The sequence below is a fragment of the Rhincodon typus genome, chromosome 8 (assembly GCF_021869965.1).
Source record: "Rhincodon typus isolate 14 chromosome 8, sRhiTyp1.1, whole genome shotgun sequence".
Taxonomy (NCBI): domain Eukaryota; kingdom Metazoa; phylum Chordata; class Chondrichthyes; order Orectolobiformes; family Rhincodontidae; genus Rhincodon; species Rhincodon typus.
In genome coordinates this window covers 40,222,055-40,241,488 of record NC_063339.1, presented here as the reverse complement: position 1 = coordinate 40,241,488, position 19,434 = coordinate 40,222,055, and the positions used below count along the sequence as shown (strand labels likewise).

Here is a 19,434-nt window from a genome sequence, read left to right as displayed (position 1 = left end):
AGGAAACGTCAGCTTTCCTGCTCCTCTGATGCTGCTTGGCCTGCTGTGTTCATTCAGCTCTATACCTTGTTATCTCTAACGTTTTATTCTTCATTCTTTATTTAATGTTCATGTTAGTGTCCACTGTTGTACTTGTCACTCTGTGGAATGCAGCTGAACCTGCAGGCTCAGTTGACCCTTCTTTCTATGCATCAGTCTTGGACAATGGCTTTTACTTTCAGTAGAGATTACTGTAATTGTTACGTGAACTAAAAGCTCTTTGTGCCAGTCAACACCCAGTGATGGTTACCTATTTAGACAGTCCTGACTTTGGGCACCTCACTTTTTTAGCTTGATTGATATTTACCCCTACCACATCCTATGACACTAAGCTTTTCCTACTTCACCCTGCCATGACTTCGACCCCACCATCTGTCATCCCTTGAATCCCTTATCCACTGCACCCTGCCCCCTTATCCCTGACTCACCTTTGCTAGCCTGACCCTCTGAGCAAGTTGCTATTTTCCTGATCCCCTCTCTTGTGTCATAGAGTTAAGCGAGGGAAACTGTTGGCTTTGCAACTCAAAGCCAATCTACTGCATACCATCTTTAAACTAGCTTGAGCCCAGTTTACTGCTCACTTTAAAATTGGGTCATACCTTCAAAATGAAAAAGGTGTATGTTAATGAATATTCATGGCATGTAAATGTATTACAAGTAAGAATCAACCACAGGTTGGCATGTGGTGTAACATGCTGCTGACATATCTGCATCTTAACCTACTGTCAGGGAAACTGAGATTATAATCCTGCCAATAAAATCACCCCACATGCCACTACTTCCACCCTTGCAGGGCATCTACAACTTCCAGCACCTAGTTTCTCTATTCTGTGGACTTTAAAGACAAAGTAATGTGTGAAGACTTTACTGCCTGATATTTTAAAATCATAAAATTATAAGCAGTAGGAACATGAGAAGGCCATTCAGCCCATTGAGCCTGCCCTGCCAATCAGTAAGACCATGGCTAATGTGATTCTTAACACCAATTTCTTCCCTGCAATCCATGCTCCCAAATCCCTTCATCCGTTTGTAAATCAAAACTCTGTCAAACTCAGCCTTGAAAATACATGCTGAATCAACCACTGCTGTACTTTTGGATGAAAATTGCAAAGACCAACAACCCTCTGAGGGAAGAAATTTCTCATTTCCATCATTAAAAAGGACACCCTTTATTTTTAAACTAATTAAGATTCCGTAAGGTGGAGGAGCCTCCTCTCAGGTCTATCCTGTCAAGGCCCCTTAGAATCAGTACAGTATGGAGCTGGAGGAGCACAGCAGGTCAGGCAGCATCAGAGGAGCAGGAAAGTCGATGTTTTGAACCTAAACCCAATCCGGATTACAAAGTTACCTGTGGTCAGTTTTAAACTGAATCTACAATATGGTTAATCATTTAGAACGATCAGAATTAAATGTAGACTTTTGCTTCAGTTATGCTTAGATTGAAGTCTTTTTCTGCCATAATTACACAAATATTTGTTTCAAACTTGAATTCAAGTTCTTACGACTTGCACTAAATAGCTTTAACATAAAAAGAGCTGTACTACATCAAATGAGCACATTATATCTCAACATAGAAAGTGTGCATTATTGTGATGTTAAGTTTGCATTCTGTTTGAGGATAATTTATAAACTTATCTTAAATCGAATACCATTCAATTATTAATGGTTAACTTTTCTATAAAAATATTAATTACCTGTTTCACAGTTAAACCTTTTTTTTTAGGAAATACAAACCTAATAACTCAAAGCTTTATTAAACCCATCTTGGCTCCAGAGTTGAAACATGTTAGTTGTTCAGTTATGGAATGTGAAATGGAGTCAAGTAAAGACCCATTATGACAAATTAAATTGTTGCCATTTTCCAGGTGGCACATATCATAAGCACTACCCCCATTAGGATAGAACTGGTGGTCTTTCTTGGTCATGATTATTTTTAAAACATGCATAACTCTGGTGAATCATAACACACTGTAACCTCTCTGGTCTGGAAAAAATATTCAGCAACACATGTTGGCTGGAAATCTTCTCAACAGGACTCGAGCAGCTCAAAATCATTTTAGTGCAGGACTTTTAGGAAACATGAAAGGTATATCCTTGGATAAATGAACAAAAATTACAACTGATTTATAACGTTTTATCCTTTGTTTTATTTTTATGGTAAAATTTATATTTTATGGTGTTTTCTGGTTCATACACTAATGGTTAGGCATCCTAACATCATTCTTAAAAATGAGAAAATTCCAATATCCAAAAATGACTTGGTTTCCAGCATTCTGGGTTGGAGAGATTGCAGTATATTTAATACCAGTGGTAAGTAAATGAAATTGAGGAAAAAAAAAAATCATGCTTTTATTTTTGGTAGGGCAACCTAATGTTGTTACATAGACTACTGTGCTCTTTGTTCATTATCAATTTTAATCAAACATTTGTTTTAATCGTTATTGCTTTGCTTGCCGCAGTGTTTTTCATTGTAATGTGATATCTTTACTCATTGCGAAACAGCACCATTTTTCTCCTTCTGAAAGGACCTATGTGGTTCCAAAAGTTTGGAAAAATGATCAGTCAAACAATAGTTCATTGAATAAGTGGTATCACATGTGCTAGAGAACAACTTATCCAGATCAACTAACTAGTATTTAGTTTGTTCAGAATCAGTTCATACTCGGATCTTACATTTATGTCTTTCAGCAAGTAGGAAACCAGGAAATCCCATTAAAAAGAAATGGTATTTGCAATGGGACATGAGAAGGGAAATAATTGGATTCTTTGTGCAGGAGAAGTTATTGTTTACTATCAAAAGTTAAGCATTTGAGGTTAAAATGTCAACTCTGTAACTGCTTCAAATTACTGTTTCACTTTATTGTTTTGATCTAATAAAAGGGACATTAACATATCTGGTCCCTTCCTTTTATTATCTAAATGTCATATTGCACCAAGGAATTGTACAAGAGTAGGGAAACATTAAATTAGAACAAATTTAAAGGCTTTGAAGCTGAAAACATGAAGCATTTGGAATAAAATTAATTACTTAGTAGTACAACTAGAGACGAAAGGATGCGATTTGGCAGTGATTACTGAGACATAGTTGCAGGGAGACCAGATTTCAAAATTGAATATCCAAGGGTACTCTGTTTTGGAAGGATAGGCAAGAAGGAAAAGGAGGTGTTGTAGCTTTGGTAAAGGAAGAGATTAGTGCTGTAGCGAGAAATGATTTAGGCACTGGAGATCAAGACATCAAACTGATTAAGAAATAGCTAGGGAATGAATTCCCTAGTGGAAGGAACCTACAAGTCCCCAAACAGTACCAGTAGGATACAGTAATAAGATCACATGGGGTTACATGTCATTTATTAGCTTAGATAGAGGATTAGGTAACCAACAAAAAGCAGACAGTTGGGATGAAAAGAGGAGCAGGAAAGCTGGCGTTTCGGGTTGGGACCCTTCTTCCGAAATGGGGGAGGGGGAAGGGAGCTCTGAAATAAATAGAGAGAGGAGGGTGGGGCTGGGGAAGGTAGGTGGAATGGTGATAGATGAGTGCAGGTGGGGAGTGGTGGGGATTGGTCAGTGAGGTGCACTTGCGCTCTGTTCGTGACAAACGACAACACCTTCCAGTCGCGAACCACTTCAACTCCCCCTCCCACTCCCTGGACGACACATGCATCCTGCGCCTCCTCCAGTGTCACAACGATGCCACCCGGAAACTGGAGGAGTAGCACCTCATATTCTGCCTCAGGAGCCTACAAGCCAATGGTCTTGATGTGGATTTTACTAGTTTCAAAATCTCCCTACCTCTGGCCTCATCCCATGACCAACCCTTCCTCTCATCCCCACCTATCCGCTCCTCCAACCTCACTAACCAATCCCCACCACTGCCTACCTGCACTCACCTATCACCATCCCACCTAACTTCCCCAGCCCCACTCCTCCTCTCTCTCTTTATTTCAGAGCTCCCTTCCCCCTGACCCGAAACATCAGCTTTCCAGCTCCTCTGATGCTACCTGGCCTGTTGTGTTCCTCCAGCTCCATACTGTGTTATCTCAGACTCTAGCATCGGCAGTTCTTGCTGTTTCTGAGTGAGTTGGGATGAAGAGGTCTTTTTCTGTTTGGCAAGATGTAACTAATAGAGTGTCCCACAGATTTCAGTCCTTGGGCACCAAGTATTTATAATCTATAATAATGACTTGGATTCACTATCATCAAATTTGCAGATGACACTAAAATCATTGGGACAGTAAGTTGCACTGCAGAAATAAAAGTATAATTGGATATGGATAGGTTAGGTAAATTGGCCAAAGTTTTGCAGATTGAGTGAGTTTAAATTTGATAACGAAGTTATCCATTTTGATCAGAAGAATAGAAAGGCAATTTATTATCTAAATAGTGAGAAACTTCAGACTGCTTCAGTGCAGAGGGATCTGGGTGTCCTCATGCATGAATTATAGAAAGCTAGTACACAGGTATGGTGGGTAATAAGGAAAGCAAATAGAATATTGGTATTTATTGCTAAAGCGAGAGTATAAAATTAGGGAAGTGTTGCTGCAACTGTACAGTGAGACTGCACCTGGAGTATTGTATATAGTTTGGTCCCCTTACTTGAGGAGGGATGTAGTTTCATTGGAGGCAGTTCAGAGGAGGTTCACTAAATTGATTCCAGAGATGAACAGCTTGTCCTGTGGAGAGAGATTGAGCAGTTTAGGCCTATACTGTCTGCAATTTAGAAGAATGAAAGGAGATCTAACCATGGTATATAAGATGCTAAAAGAGTTTGACAAAGTGTATAAAGAGAGAATGTTTCCTCCTATGGGACAATCTAGAATGAGAGGTTGTAGTTTTAGGATAAAGGGTGACAGATTTAAAACATCAAAGGGTTGTGAATTTTTGGAATTCATTTCCTCAGAGTGCAATGGAGGCTGGGGCATTGAGTAAACTTGAGGAGATGGACAGATTTTCAATTAGCAATAGGTTGAAGAGTTATGGGGATTAGGCAGGAGTTGAAACCCAGATGAGATCAGCCATGACTGTATTGGATGATGGAGCAGGCTGAAGGGGCTGAATTGCCTACTCCTACTCCTAGGTCTTATGTTCATTTACATGTTGAACTGGTCTCCAATGAAGCTTCCTGTTCAAGGTGTAAAATGTCCTTAACTGTGCAAAAGAGCATGAGAATTGGAAACTGAGTTGCTTTCAGTGCAAACTGATTATCATTGAAAGTATTCATTCAGCAAATAATCTGTAGTACATGTTGGTGTTGGAAATCCGATCTTAAAATTACAGTTTCTCAATTTGTTTGATTTGAGTTACTAAAGATATCACTACTGATATACATTTTTAAATTTGTTGAGCTAAATTGAATCTCTTTGGGGTTAAAATTGTATCAGAGATAGTAGGAACTGCAGATGCTGGAAAATCTGAGATAACAAGGTGTAGAGCTGGATGAACACAGCAGGCCTGCTCCTATGATGCTGCTTGGCCTGCTGTGTTCATCCAGCTCTACACCTTGTTATCTTGAATCTCTTTGGCTTGTTCATACTGAATCAATAAAGGACTTTTGCCAACTTCAGATAAGCAAAGGTTTGCTTTTTATTTTTCTGTGTGCAGTTTTTTGACTCTCAGCTTTAAACCGCCACCAGTTATCTCTCCCTAATGAGAGAACGGCCCTATGGTCTGGTAGGACTATGGTGGCTTTACTGGGGGTCAGTTATCTCATTTGTTCTAACAGCCATGGCAAAGGTCAGAGGTTGCATAGCATTGTGCATGTAAATCTCTCAAAATTAAATTGTTTTATCTTTCAGCAACTTAAACATGCCAATCTTGTCAACTTGATTGAGGTGTTCAGAAGAAAACGAAGGCTTCACTTAGTTTTTGAATACTGTGATCACACTGTATTAGATGAATTGAACCGATACCCCACAGGGTAAGTAACATTGAGTGTAGCCTACACAATACACCTGATTTGCATAGAAAAGGAAGATAGCATTCCAAGCTTGATTACTCTGATTTTGTGGTCTATGGCACTGATTTATTCTTGGCGATGAAAAATAGAATCAGTGACTATCTACTGTGCAGGAAGCAGGCCATTCGCCCCATCAAGTCCACATAAACCCTCCGAAGAACGTCCCACCCAGACCCACTCTTGCCACCCCCTCATTGTAACCCTGCATTTCCCCATGGCTAACCCACCTAGCCTGCACATCTCTGGACACTATGGGCAATTTAGCATAGCCAATTAACCCAACCCACACATCTTTGGACTATGGGAGGAAACCGGTGGACCCAGAGGAAACCCACGCAGACATGGGGAGAATGGGTGGAGTTTGCACTGACAGTTGCCCGAGGCTGAAATTGAACCCGGGTCCCTGGAGCTGTGAGGCAGCAGTGTTAACCACTGAGCCACTCTACTGGTGGCTAGTTGGGCTTTAATTGCTTTTTGTCAGAATTATGCTACAAAAAAAGGGTTAATAATACATGGCTCTGCAACATCTAAAGTTAAAATCATTTGATGCAAATCAAGTCAGAAAAGATTGCTGTATAGTTAGTTACAATAATTTTGTTGGCATATCTTTATAAAACCATAAAGCTGCACGTTTCAATGGATAACTTTTTAGTGTATAAGAAAATAGGCAAACACAATTTAATTTATGCCACAAAATTCCACAAACAGCAAACGTTAATTGGTTCTTTAGTTTGTATTTCAAGTACTAAATGCACTGAACAAATAAATATTTGGTAGAAAAAAATTCAGTTGTTTTTCAAGAGTTTTTACAGCACTTTTTAGGAATAGCATGACTACTCTACATGTTTGAATATTTCATATGTGATTTAAATCACATCTGGGATATAGTATTTCAGTTGAGAAACCATTATTGACTTGAGTCAGCATATGTGACGAGCATCAATTCTGCAGGACATATTGGTTTTCTACATCCGTCTAGTCTTGACTTACCGTTGTGAACTATGTTCTTATTGTCAATATTTAATTGAATCCTTGATTAATAATGCATTTTATTGCATGAATCTTTGCAAACAATGGAGGCTACAGAATAATTCCCATTTTAAGCATTTATCCCTCCAGAACCAAGCTTTTTGTTAGATTTGTGTGTATTTCCATTCTTGATACATTTTTAAAAACTGGACAAATCAGGTCTCCCATATTCTCATGCGTATTAAAGTGGATCCAAGTGTCTTTAATATTTTATTGTTTGAGTGTGATTTTGCTTTTTATTTTATTCACTACTAAATCTATGTGCCAAGTTTATAATCACTATTGTAGATAGAAAGGGAATGAAAAATATTTAATTTGTGTAATGCCTTTCTTTTTATTAGGGTGCCAGATCATTTAGTGAGGAGAATTACTTGGCAAACGCTGCAAGCTGTGAATTTTTGCCACAAGCACAATGTAAGCTCACGTGTTTTTATACACAAATTATTTTACAACTCATAGTGCACCAATGTACTATTTTTACAATGCTGATTAATGTTGAGAATGTTTAAAGCTTTAGTTAGATTCAGGTACTACAATTAAATAAACAAATGTGGATATCCTTGCATGTCTAATCCTCATTTAGACTAAAGCCTGGTTTTAAAAAAAAATCACCCCTCAATATACTGAATTCTTAAATTACTTTTGATATTTTACATTCAATTGGTCATTTATCGTCAGCACTACTATGGGGTAGAACGTGTTGCAGTATTTGAAGCAGCTGCCTGCCATAAAGATGGTGCTGTCCATATAATCATACAGCTGCAAAAACAATAACATTTACTTTCAATTGATTGGTAGTCTTTTAAATTGGAAACTCTCAATCCATTTACTGTACATGCTGTAAAGTGGAATAAGGGAAAGTGAAGAAAACAGTTATCATTAACTATATTCATCCCCATTAATACATTTGTGCTCAGTAACAAAGCAGCTCATAATGGGCATGCTCGTGGTCTCAATTTTGAGAATCTCCCCATTTGTCATGCAGACAGTGAAGTTTTTAACTGAGGAATATTTGTATTTTTCCTGAGGTATGTGTCTTTGCTGCCTGCCTGTTCTGTACACACAGCGATGTTGATGTCATCATCTGTACTTGCACAGAGACATTCTGGCAATGTAGATCTGACTGGTGCCAATCGGGGCATTGACGCCTGCCAATCCAGTATCCAGATCTAGCATTGTGAATAGATATTCTGTAAAATCAAACAAACTAAACAGGCCATTAATTGGTTTCAGTCTTTGACTAAACAATCTAAAATATATGGATAACACAGTGTGGAACTGGAGGAACACAGCAGGCCAGGCAGAATCAGAGGAGCAGGAAAGCTGACGTTTCGGATTGGGACCCTTCAGAAAAGTATATGAAATCTTTTAGAGAAATCTTCTTGTGTAATAATACCAGATATTACATTTTACCAGCTTGCAGTCAAGTAGGTGATACATTTTGGAAGGTCAAGTACAGGTGGAAGTTATACAGTGAATGGCAGAATCCTTAAGAGTACTGATGTGCAGAGGGATCTGGTGTGCGGGTCCACAGATCACTGAATGCAGCGCAGGTAAATAAGGTAGTAAAAAAGGCCTATGGCATGCTTGCCTTCATTGGAAGGGGCATTGAGTATAAGGACAGGCAAGTTATGCTGCAGCTTTATTGAACTTTAGTTAGGCCACACTTAGGATATTGCATACAGTTCTGGTCACCACACTACCAGAAGGATGTGGATGCTTTGGAGAGGGTACAGAAAAGGTTTACCAGGATGTTGCCTGGTATGGGGATTTTAGCTATGAAGAAAGGTTGGATAGACTGGGTTTGTTATCACTGGAACGCAGGAGGTTGAGGGGGGGCGTTTAAAAGAGATGTGCCAGTCAAGTTTTTCACTCAAATGGTGGTGAGTGTCTGGAATGCACTGCCAGAGGAGGTGGTGGAAGCAGACACAATAGCAGCATTCAAGAAGCACCTGGACGAATACATGAATAGGAAGGGAATAGAGGAATACGGATCCTGTAAGTGAAGACAGGTAAGGAAGGGCAAAATGTGTTGACGCGGGCCTGGGGGGGCCGAAGGGCCTGTTCCTGAACTGTATTGTTCTTTGTGTTTTTTGCAGCTGGCTGAAATTCTAGCTCCTTTTGCATCATTTGGATTGATTTTCAACCTTCCAGATTAATCAAATGGTAAAACACAGCAAGTAGTAAAAAATAGACAGTAATATATTAAAAAAACAATTTTCTGAGAGGCTGTTGGAATATAATTAAAAATGGGTTGAAACTGCATTGTTATTGGAATTCTCCCATTAAAAGTTTTTAGTATGCTTTCTCCAGATGTCTCTTATTTTATCAAGAATTACAGTTTATACGATAAATAAGATCTACAAGATCTGCAGTTTCTGGGCTAGCATATTTTTGCTATTCGTGCAACTGTTTAGCATTTTTGAACTAATCATTAATTAAATTATATTTTATTTATATTTTTGCAGTGTATACATAGGGATGTAAAACCAGAAAATATCTTAATTACAAAACATCACGTCATTAAGCTTTGTGATTTTGGTTTTGCCAGGATATTAAGTAAGTGACTATCCTATATTTTCAACAAATATCTAATGGTTAGTTTTACCACTTATATACCTATAATAAGATTTATGGCAATTGTTTAGCCATTCTTGAGTGGCATTACTAAAAGAAGATAACCGTTTCAGTGACTGAGTAGATTATATGCTTAAACTGAAGATAACAATTATGTTGGAAAAGCTTCAGCATCTCTGAAGAAAATAATCAGTTAACATTTGGATCCGATGACCCTTCCTCTGAACTTAATGACGGTTGAAGGTCACCGGATCCAAAATGATAACTGATTTTTCTTTGCAGATGCTGCCAGATCTGCTGAGCTTTTCCAGCAACTTCTGTTTTTGTTCCTGATTTATAGCATCCTCAGTTCTTTCAGTTTTTATAACAATTGTGTTGCTATATATGACAACAATTTAGGAGTTCATTATAATACCAACTAAAACTTGCAATTAACACCAACATCATCTGAATGAAATGAAATTCTCACCTCTATTCTAATTTTCCTATTATTTTAAATCTTACAAGGAGAGGCTGAATAGGCTGGGATTTTTTCACTGAGCATAGGAGGCTGAGAGCTGACTTTATAAAGGTTTATAAAATCATTAGGGGCATAGATAAGGTGAATAACTAAAGTCTTTTCCCGAGGGTAGGGGAGTTCCATACTAGAGGTCATAGGTCTAAGGTGAGAGGAGAAAGATTTAAAAGGGACTTGAGAGGCAGATTTTTCAAACAGTGGGTGGTTTGTATGTAGAATGAACTGCCAGAGGATACAGGTACAGTTACAACATTTAAAAAACGTTTGGATAAGTACATGAATAGGAAAGATTTAGAGGGATATGGGCAAAACACAGGCAAATGGCACTAATTTAGTTTGGGAAACCTGGTCGGCATGGACGAGTTGGACTGAAGAGTCTGTTTCCATGCTGTATGACTATAATATTTTAAAAACTGCTGCATCTTTGGTTCAGATTTTTAAAAAAGAGTCTCGATATTGAGAAACACGAGATTAAAACTACTTTGAAATATAAATTTCTCAATTGGGCAGTTGCAGAGTTAATAATAGATAGTAATACTGGGCTGTTTTAGTATCATTCAAATGCCTTTGACCAGTTTCACTCATTGAATATATATTCAATCAACCATCATATAGCATTTCTGAAGTAGTGGTCTTTATTTTGATGTATGGATTCAAATATAGATCGAATATGGAAGTGGAATGCAGTAATCCAGGCTGATGTTTCAGTGCAATTCTAAGCTGTCACGATACTTTTTAGAAGTGCTATCCTTTTAAAGGGTTGGTTAGCTCTGTTGGCCAGTCTGTGATGCAGTGTGATTGCTAATCATAGAATCCCTTCACCGCATAAACAGGCCATTCAGCCCATCGAGTCTGTACTCGAAAGAACATTCCATGCAGCCACCGCCTCCATTTCCTTAACCCTGTATGGGGTCTATAGCATGGGGCTAATCACCTAACCTGCACGTCTTTGGATTTGGTGCCAATGGCATGGGTTTTATTCCAACATCGACTGACATTACCCTGAAGGACTCTCTTTCTAGAGCTTTCCCTTAGCCCTCGGGTTTAACCACCACTAGTCGTCTCTCTCTCTCTCTCTTTAATGAGAGAGCAGCCCTTTGGTCTGGTAGGACTATGATGACTTTACCTTTACCTTGTCATCCTGTCAAACCTAAAACCTTAGATTGAGGTCTTCCAAATGTTAAGGCAAACATAAAGGGTCCAATTCTACAAGTGGATGAGTTTTAAATGGGTTAAAATCAGGCTCAAAAGATCTCATCAAGGAGTTGAGAGTTGTTTAAATGACTTGGTTAATTTTTTTTCCTCATTTGACATCACCTAACCATATTAACTGGTCACAAACAAAAGCAGAAGTTGCTGGAAAAGCTCAGCAGGTCTGGCAGCATCTATGGAGAGAAATCAGTTAATGTTTTGAATCGAGTGACCCTCCTTCAGACCATCTCTCCACAGATGCTTTGATTTGATTTGATTTATTGTCACGTGTACCCAAGTACAGTGAAAAGCTTTCTTTGTGAGCAGTACAGGCAGATCATAGTAAGCAAGGACATACAGATCAGAGGGTGTTTTGCTGCCAGACCTGTTGAGCTTTTCCAGCAATTTCTGAATTTGTTTCTGATTTACGGCATCCACAGTTCTTTCAGTTTTTACATACTAACTGGACATTCAGTGCTTTGCTTTATTGTGCCACTTTATTGTTCAAAACATAACTGCGTTATACTAAATTAACTACAATTTAAAAGTAATCGTATTGATGCATTTTGGGATGGCTGAGCAATGTGATAAGGTACTGAAGGATCATTGGTTTTGTTCAAGTACTATATCCTCCCATTAAACAAAATCAGAAACTGTTGGAAAAACTCAGCAGATCTGGCCACATCTGTGGAGAGAAAGTGGAGTTAACGTTTTGGGTCCAGTGACCCTTTTTCAGAACAAAGTTTGAGTTTTTCCAGCAATTTCTGATCTTGTTTCTGATTTCCAGCATTCGCGGTTTTTTTTTTTGTCTTTCTATTTAAAGTGAGGTTTGGTTGCATGAGGTCATTCAGCATTTTCTGGTTTCACATTTTATTTTGTAGCTGGTCCTGAAGATTACTACACAGATTACGTAGCAACTCGCTGGTATCGTGCCCCAGAGCTGTTGGTTGGAGATACACAATATGGCCCTCCAGTGGATGTTTGGGCAATAGGCTGCCTTTTTGCAGAATTGTTATTTGGAGCCCCCTTGTGGCCAGGAAAATCAGATGTTGATCAGCTTTACCTGATTAGAAAAACACTAGGTGGGTACTGTACTCAAAATATTAGAAAATTGTACTCCTTTTGCTCAAATCAAAATAAATTTCTAAGTGATACAAATTATTATTTGTAAGTTTACAAAAAACCCAATTTCTTGCATTTTAGCAGTATAGGATTCTTTCTAAGTGTTTAGATGTCAGCAATGACTCTGCTGATAGCATTCTCATCTCTAAGTCAGAAGGTTGTGGATAATGTTCCACTCCAGAGACTTGATACGAGAACCAAGACCTGACACTCCAATGCAGTATTAAAGGAGTACCGCACTGTTGGAGGTGCTTTCTTTCAGATGAAACCAATGGCTTAATTCCTCTCTCAAGTGGATCCCAAGACTCTATTTTGAAGAAAAGCAAACAAGCCCTCCAAGGAATATTTCTACCTCAATCAACATTACTAAAAATAAAAATATAATTGGTATCATATTTTTGTTTGTGGGAGCTTGCTGTTTACAAATTTGCTGTGACATTTACTGCAATACAACCATGACCATATCTGAAAAATGTCTAATTGGCTGTAAAGTACTTTGGGACATCCTGATATCATGAAAGATGCAATTTAAATATAAAGCTTTTCATTAAATAATTTGGTAAAGATTTAAATAACTTATGAACAACGACATACAAACCTATTTAAATTTATCTAAATAACAATTTGCATTTCCATAGCACAAAGGAAAATAATCCCAAGCACTTCATAGCAGTATAGAGAACAAAATTTGACAGAGTCAAAGGAGGCACTAGGAGGAATACCTAATAGCTTTGACAGGCTGTTTTTATGGAGAGTTTTAAAAGATATCACAAGGTACAAGGAGTGAATTCTAAAGCATGGGTATAGTTAATTGAAGGCATGGACCATGAGGTTTTTTTAAGACCAGAACTGAAGAAACTGACAGTCTTTGAGGATTATTGGCCTGGAAAACGTTACAGATGTGATGAAGGGTAAGGCTATGGAAAGGGGAACATGTGGCTGAACACTTTTTGAAATGAAGGTGTTGGGGCAGTGGGAGCTAAGATTTATCAGTAAACACAGTGGTGCCAGATAAACACCATCTGGGGTGGGGTTAGATACAGACTCACAGGTGTTTTAATGAGATCAGGTGTATGGATTATGTAGATGAGAGGCGGGGCAGTAGCACCCTAACAGCACTCTGGAGTAAAGGATTCCACAAATTGACTACCCTAGGAGAAATTTTTCCTCATCTTTGTCTTAAAATGGGCAATCCTTTACTCTTAAATTATGCATGGCCTTAGAGTCTCCCACAACCTCTCCATATTTGCCCTGTCAAGCCTTCTAAGAATCTTTTATGTTTCAATGAGGGTGTCCTCTTGTTCTCCTAAACTCCAAAGAATACAAGCCCAACTTATTCAACCATTTCTCATAAGAAAATTCTTCGGTGCCTGGAGTCAATATGGTGAACTTTCTCTGGATTCCCTCTAATGCCAATGTAGCTTTCTTTAGATAAGGCATCCAAAACTGTTCATGGTATTTCAGGTGTGGTCTGAATAGTGACTTGTATATTTTAGCATAACCTCCCTAACCCTGACCATGCAGCTTCTGATTTAAAAATGTCAAGCCTTAAATGTCACTAGACCAAAGTGAATAATATTTGCAGTTGCAAATACCCTTGAGACATGCAGCAATATTTTAGGAAATAAATCCTGTATTTGTAATATTTTTTATTTTAGAAAAAACTTTCTTCTTGCGCAACCTTTTCTTTCCTATTAGTTCTCTTCAGCTTGGGGATCATTTTAGGTGCCAGAAAATGACCTTATGATTTACTCAGCAATTACCATCAGTGCCTTCTGCAAACTGCCACCATGACTGTTTAGACACATCTTTCCCTTCTGATCATTTTTCGATCCATCTCGGTGATCACTTCTTTTACCCATTCTCTGGAAACTCCTTCAGAGAGATTATTTGATATCTGCTCAATGACACTTGGGTTAGATTTCAAGAAAAGTAGGACACTAAAAAGCTGCATTTGAAAAAGTTCATATTATTGAGTTTTAATGGTCTTTCATTCAGTTCGATTTGTCACTCTCAATGCTTTAAATAACTTAGCTGAAGAAAAATGATATTCTGGAAAAAAAAAATTGTTGCCTGTAGTAATGTCTTTGGGTTATTAAGATTGTTGTGAAGGCTAAAAGCCACCAGTGTCAGTTTTTTTTTTAAAATGCTGCACAACAAGAACTGTGAGGAATAATTGTGGAACAGGCGGGGAGACGATGGCCCAGTGGTATTATCGCTGGACTGTTAATCCAGAGACCAGCCAACATTCTGGGGACCCAGTTCAAATTCCACCAGAGCACCTGATGGAATTTGAATTCAGTAAATATCTGGAATTAAGAATCTAATGATGACCATGAATCCATTATCGATTGTCAGGAAAAACCCATCTGGTTCACTAATGTCCTTTAGGGAAGGAAACTGCCATCCTTACCTGGTCCAGCCTACAGCAATGTGGCTGACTCTTAGCTGCCCTCTGGGCAGTTAGGGATAGGCAAAAAATGCCCTCATCCAGTGAATGAATAAAGGAAAAAAAAAAAGCCAGATTCTCAGATTGGAATATCTGTTTTGGAGGAGCAGACCTGATTTTTTTTTTTTAAACATAACAATTGGGTCAAAGTTGTGATTTCAATTCTTTTGACAAATTATATTCATATAGTGATGTCTTTTAATAATTTGATTTCTAAAATGCAATATAGTTATATCCTCAATTTTCTTATTGATGTCCACAATATGTCCATTTCCTTCCATCTAGCATCTATCAAAATTCCATATTTCTGTATTTGCAAATGCAAGTGTCTGTTTAAACTTAATATTCTAAGTATATCTTCCACGGTGAGGGAAATTCATTATACAGATAAATAGTAAGGACAGGATATAATATTTGTAAAATGGGAACTCAACTCTGTCAGTTGAAGACTATAATTGCTTTTTATTCCTTGTGTTCAATGCCACAGTTGATTGACTGACTATATTTACTGATGGGGCTGACTTGGCACTGCAAATGTATGCCATCAGGTGCACTAAACATGAATATATTATTCTGTTGCCAAAGTGAATTATTTTAACGCTACATGGTATAATTGCTCTGCATTTTGAATGGCATACTTGGATTAAATATAGGTCAAATTGGCTTCCTTTGTCTTTGAATTTACCGGTTAAATAAACTCAGACTGAGAGTCCATTCAGAGTTAGTTGTGGAGATTGGTTGCTTGCCAGTTTCACATTGTATCATTGAAGCACAAAATGTTTTATGATTATTTGCATTGTTCAGTGTGCCTTTGCGCACTCAATGACACATTGTAATCTTAATATATCCATTAAGGATTTAGTAATTACTATTGTATCTTGATTTCATACAGGTGATCTGATTCCTCGGCATCAACAAGTCTTCAGTTCAAACCAATTCTTCAGTGGAGTCAGCATACCAGTGCCTGATAATGTGGTATCACATTATGTTAATCTAGGAAAGCAGAATTTGGAAATGTAACACTTAAACTATGACTCATCCATTTGTATTAAACATTGGGATCTGAATTTTTGATTTTTTCCAGTCCCTCTGGGGCAGTCCTCTCTTATGAAAATGAGCCTTTGGCCGTGCCAGAACTTTCAACCTCCGGAATAAGTTAATTACAAATGGCGGGCTTTCCTGCTTTCTCAGATTTCTGCTAAAACCAAGGCAAAAGTTGGATTTGGAGGATTATAAGTGCCTGCCGCAGCCATCTGAGGAAACAAGGAAAAACAATTATTTTATGGAGAAACTTTACATTTGCAGTTGGGATTCTGATTATTACTACATTTACCACATTTGCTTCTTAATGAAATGCAACACTTGAAAATACAGTTTTTCTAGTGTTGGTATAACTGGAACTTATTTTCTCCACAGGAACCTTTGGAAATGAAGTTTTCAAATATTTCACAACATGCTCTTGGATTAATGAAAGTAAGTCCTGTTTGTGTTGCACATTAATTAGCCAAGTAGGTCAGTATATTGCTAGTATATTGTTTAGCAGTAGGAAGTGGCTTTACACCCTTTAAGACTACTTGTATTGAATAAAAAGAAAGGTGGGGAAAAGATCATCTGAATGATAGTAGAACAGAGGTTATATAAGATATAATATAGAAATTGGCTGCAGGGCTGTTTGCATTGATGAATGATCTGAAAAACCCTTTTAAAAATGAGCATGTTAGGGCAGATAAAACAAATCATTTCCACCTAGAGGGTATTCAAATAGAGACTATATGTATAATGCAGTCATGGATGTGAAACATTGTTGTGAAATTGGCTAAATGACAGAAAACAAAGTAATAACGAATGATTTGTTTTTTGGACTGGTGCATCGTTACCTGCAGTGGTTACTCTGACCACTGCTTTTCTTAATATGTATTAATGATTTGACTTAAGTATACAGGTCACAAGTTCAGAACATGCAGATGAAATAACTCTTGGAAGTATAGTGTTGTGAAAGAAGCATGGGAGCACAGCATCAAGGCTGGTAGAATGAGTAGGCTTTTTTTTTAAATCACTTGTGGAACATGGGTGTCAAGGGCGGGTCCAGCATTTATTGGCGATCCCTAGTTGCCTTTTAGAAGGTGGTGGTTGGCTGCTGTCTTGAACCACTGCAATCCATTTGGGGTAAGTACACCCATAATACTGTTAGAGAGGGAGTTCCAGGGATTTGACCTGATGACACTGAAGGAGTGGCAATTGGCTTCCAATTTTTCTCCATCTCAATTCTGAAATTACATTACCTTGTTACACAACCATTCCACAAAGAAATATTCCCTCAATGTCATATTTCAACAAGATTATCCCTCATCCTACTAAACTCCATCACAAATAAGCCAACCTACTCAATGTTTCCACATAACTCCTTTATCCTAGGAATTGACCTGGTAAATCTTCTGTGAACTGCAGGCACATCACTCCTTACATAAAACGTTATGCAGTACTCAATTGCAATCTCACCAACACCATGTACAGTTGCAAGACTTCACCACACTTGTACCCCAACCCCATTGCAATAAATGCCTACTTGTTGTTAACATTTTGTCAATTACGTACAAAGGCACCCAGATGCCTCTGTGCCACAACATAATGCAGAGCCGTGCACAAAGTCATTTGCTTTTCTATTCTTCCATTCATTTTCTTCACAAGAAATACCATCTGCCAAATTTTAGCTAAAACATTTAGCCACATGTATTCTTTTGCATGCTCCTTGATCCTTATCACAACTTGTTTCCCCACCTATCTTTGCCTCATCAATAAATTTGACTCCAGTACAGATCCCTTCATCCAAGTCATGAATATAAATTGTAAATAGATGCCATCCCAGCAATGATACTTGTGGCACTCACAAGTTAGTTTGCCAACTTGAAAATGATCTATTTATCCTGACGCCTTCCTGTTTGTTAGCTGATCTTCTATTCATAATTACTTAATTATGACCTCAGCTTGTGTTGTAACTTTTGAGGTGGTACCTTAATTAATTACTTTTGGAAATCCAAATACACTATCTTCTGGTTTCTCCTTATCCTTATTGATAATGAGAGATGCTAGGCTAAATGGCCTCATTTCCTGCTTTGTTTCTTTTTTAAATAGACGTATTACATTTACTCAAAATCCAAGTTCTGCAGACCCTGGAAATTTTAAATAAAAATAGAAAATCTAGGAAATATTACCAAGTCTGGCAGCATCTGAAGAGTTTTGTCCAAAAGAATCCTTTTAAGTGCTAGGCTTTGTTTTAAAATTCAAACCAGGTTGGTTGATCTGTTTGGTTGGAGGACAAATGAGTCAGCGAATGGACCATATCTATTTTGTTGAGTTGAAACAGGCACAGTGTCTGTGCATGTTATTTCTGTTTGTTGCACACTCGAGAATATCTAGTAAATGCTGTCCAACTGCAGCATCTCACACACTATTGGATATTATTGCACGTTTTGATTCGGAATAGTCAGTATCTTGTTTCTTGCTGACAGCCAATGGAATGTGCTGTTTTAATATGATCTGCCAGTCTTTGGAACATATGGCCCTCATACGTAGCAACTCATAGTCATATACAATATTATTCATTTATCTGATGGGCAGAATGTATCTTTGGCTCGACAGTGGCATTGGGTTAGTGGTGAATACTGCTGATATTTGTTACTGTACAGTAGAAATGTAAAAGAGCCAGTTTGACCCATTGCTCAAACATTTCACAACCAAGAGCCTTAATTCTTTGAGTTTGTACAATGTATTGTTTTTTAAAAAAAAAATCATCAGGGTAGTGGATTAACCTACCTGGATTAAAATGTAAGCAAAGCCTGGCAGTTAATTATGAATCATCATCAATGGGTATATTCTCCATGGTAGTACCTCTTCTAATCAGAATCAGTTCATTACAACTTGCCAGCCTGAAAATGTCCATCTTATCCCAACATTTGTCTTCAATTGGTTAGTCAATATTCTATCCATAATAGACCACCCTGACACCATAGCTTAAGTGGCTTTATGTGAGATATCTTATCCCACCACCTTAAAACTTGAATACATTTCTATTTTCCTTCAAAGAAGGAAGACTCCAATCTGAAATGGTAACTCTGCTTTGCTTGCTTTATACTGCAGTTTTTCCATTCACTGGACCCTTCCAAAATCTTGAGAATCAGGAATACTACAGTTAATCCATTCACTTTTTAAACCCTAGGATGCTGGCCATCAGGTCACAGCGATTCTCAGCCTAAGTCCCAGTTGTTCGGCTTGTACTTTTGTTTTTGTGACAATGATGTTTGATATTCCTCTCCCTTTATCACTTCCTTGTTTCACATTAGTTCTTTAATCTTACCGTCTAAGAGACTGTGGCTTACATCAAGTACTCCTTGTTTATATACTTGCAGAAGTTGTTTTTATATTTTAAAAGTTTACTCATAATACATAAGATAGATATTTAATATTCTTTAGTAGTTTCCAGAATTTTTCCAAACTTCCGGCCTACCCTGAATCACCATAACATTTTGCTGATTTTTCTTTCATTGTGATACCATCCTT

At 37.9% G+C, this 19,434-nt stretch overlaps 1 protein-coding gene across 1 annotated transcript in view; it reads left to right on the top strand.

Annotated features, from left to right (window-relative positions):
- The window catches only part of cdkl1 (cyclin-dependent kinase-like 1 (CDC2-related kinase)), a 27,221-nt gene extending 10,652 nt beyond the window's left edge, over positions 1-16,569 (top strand). Inside the window, exons 3-8 of the mRNA XM_048599933.1 lie at positions 5,832-5,953; positions 7,363-7,435; positions 9,490-9,580; positions 12,188-12,388; positions 15,770-15,852; positions 16,294-16,569. Of these exons, the coding sequence (XP_048455890.1) occupies positions 5,832-5,953; positions 7,363-7,435; positions 9,490-9,580; positions 12,188-12,388; positions 15,770-15,852; positions 16,294-16,377 (654 nt within the window). The 3' untranslated portion in view covers positions 16,378-16,569. The remainder of the gene's footprint in view (positions 1-5,831; positions 5,954-7,362; positions 7,436-9,489; positions 9,581-12,187; positions 12,389-15,769; positions 15,853-16,293) is intronic.
- The last annotated feature ends 2,865 nt before the right edge of the window (positions 16,570-19,434 follow it).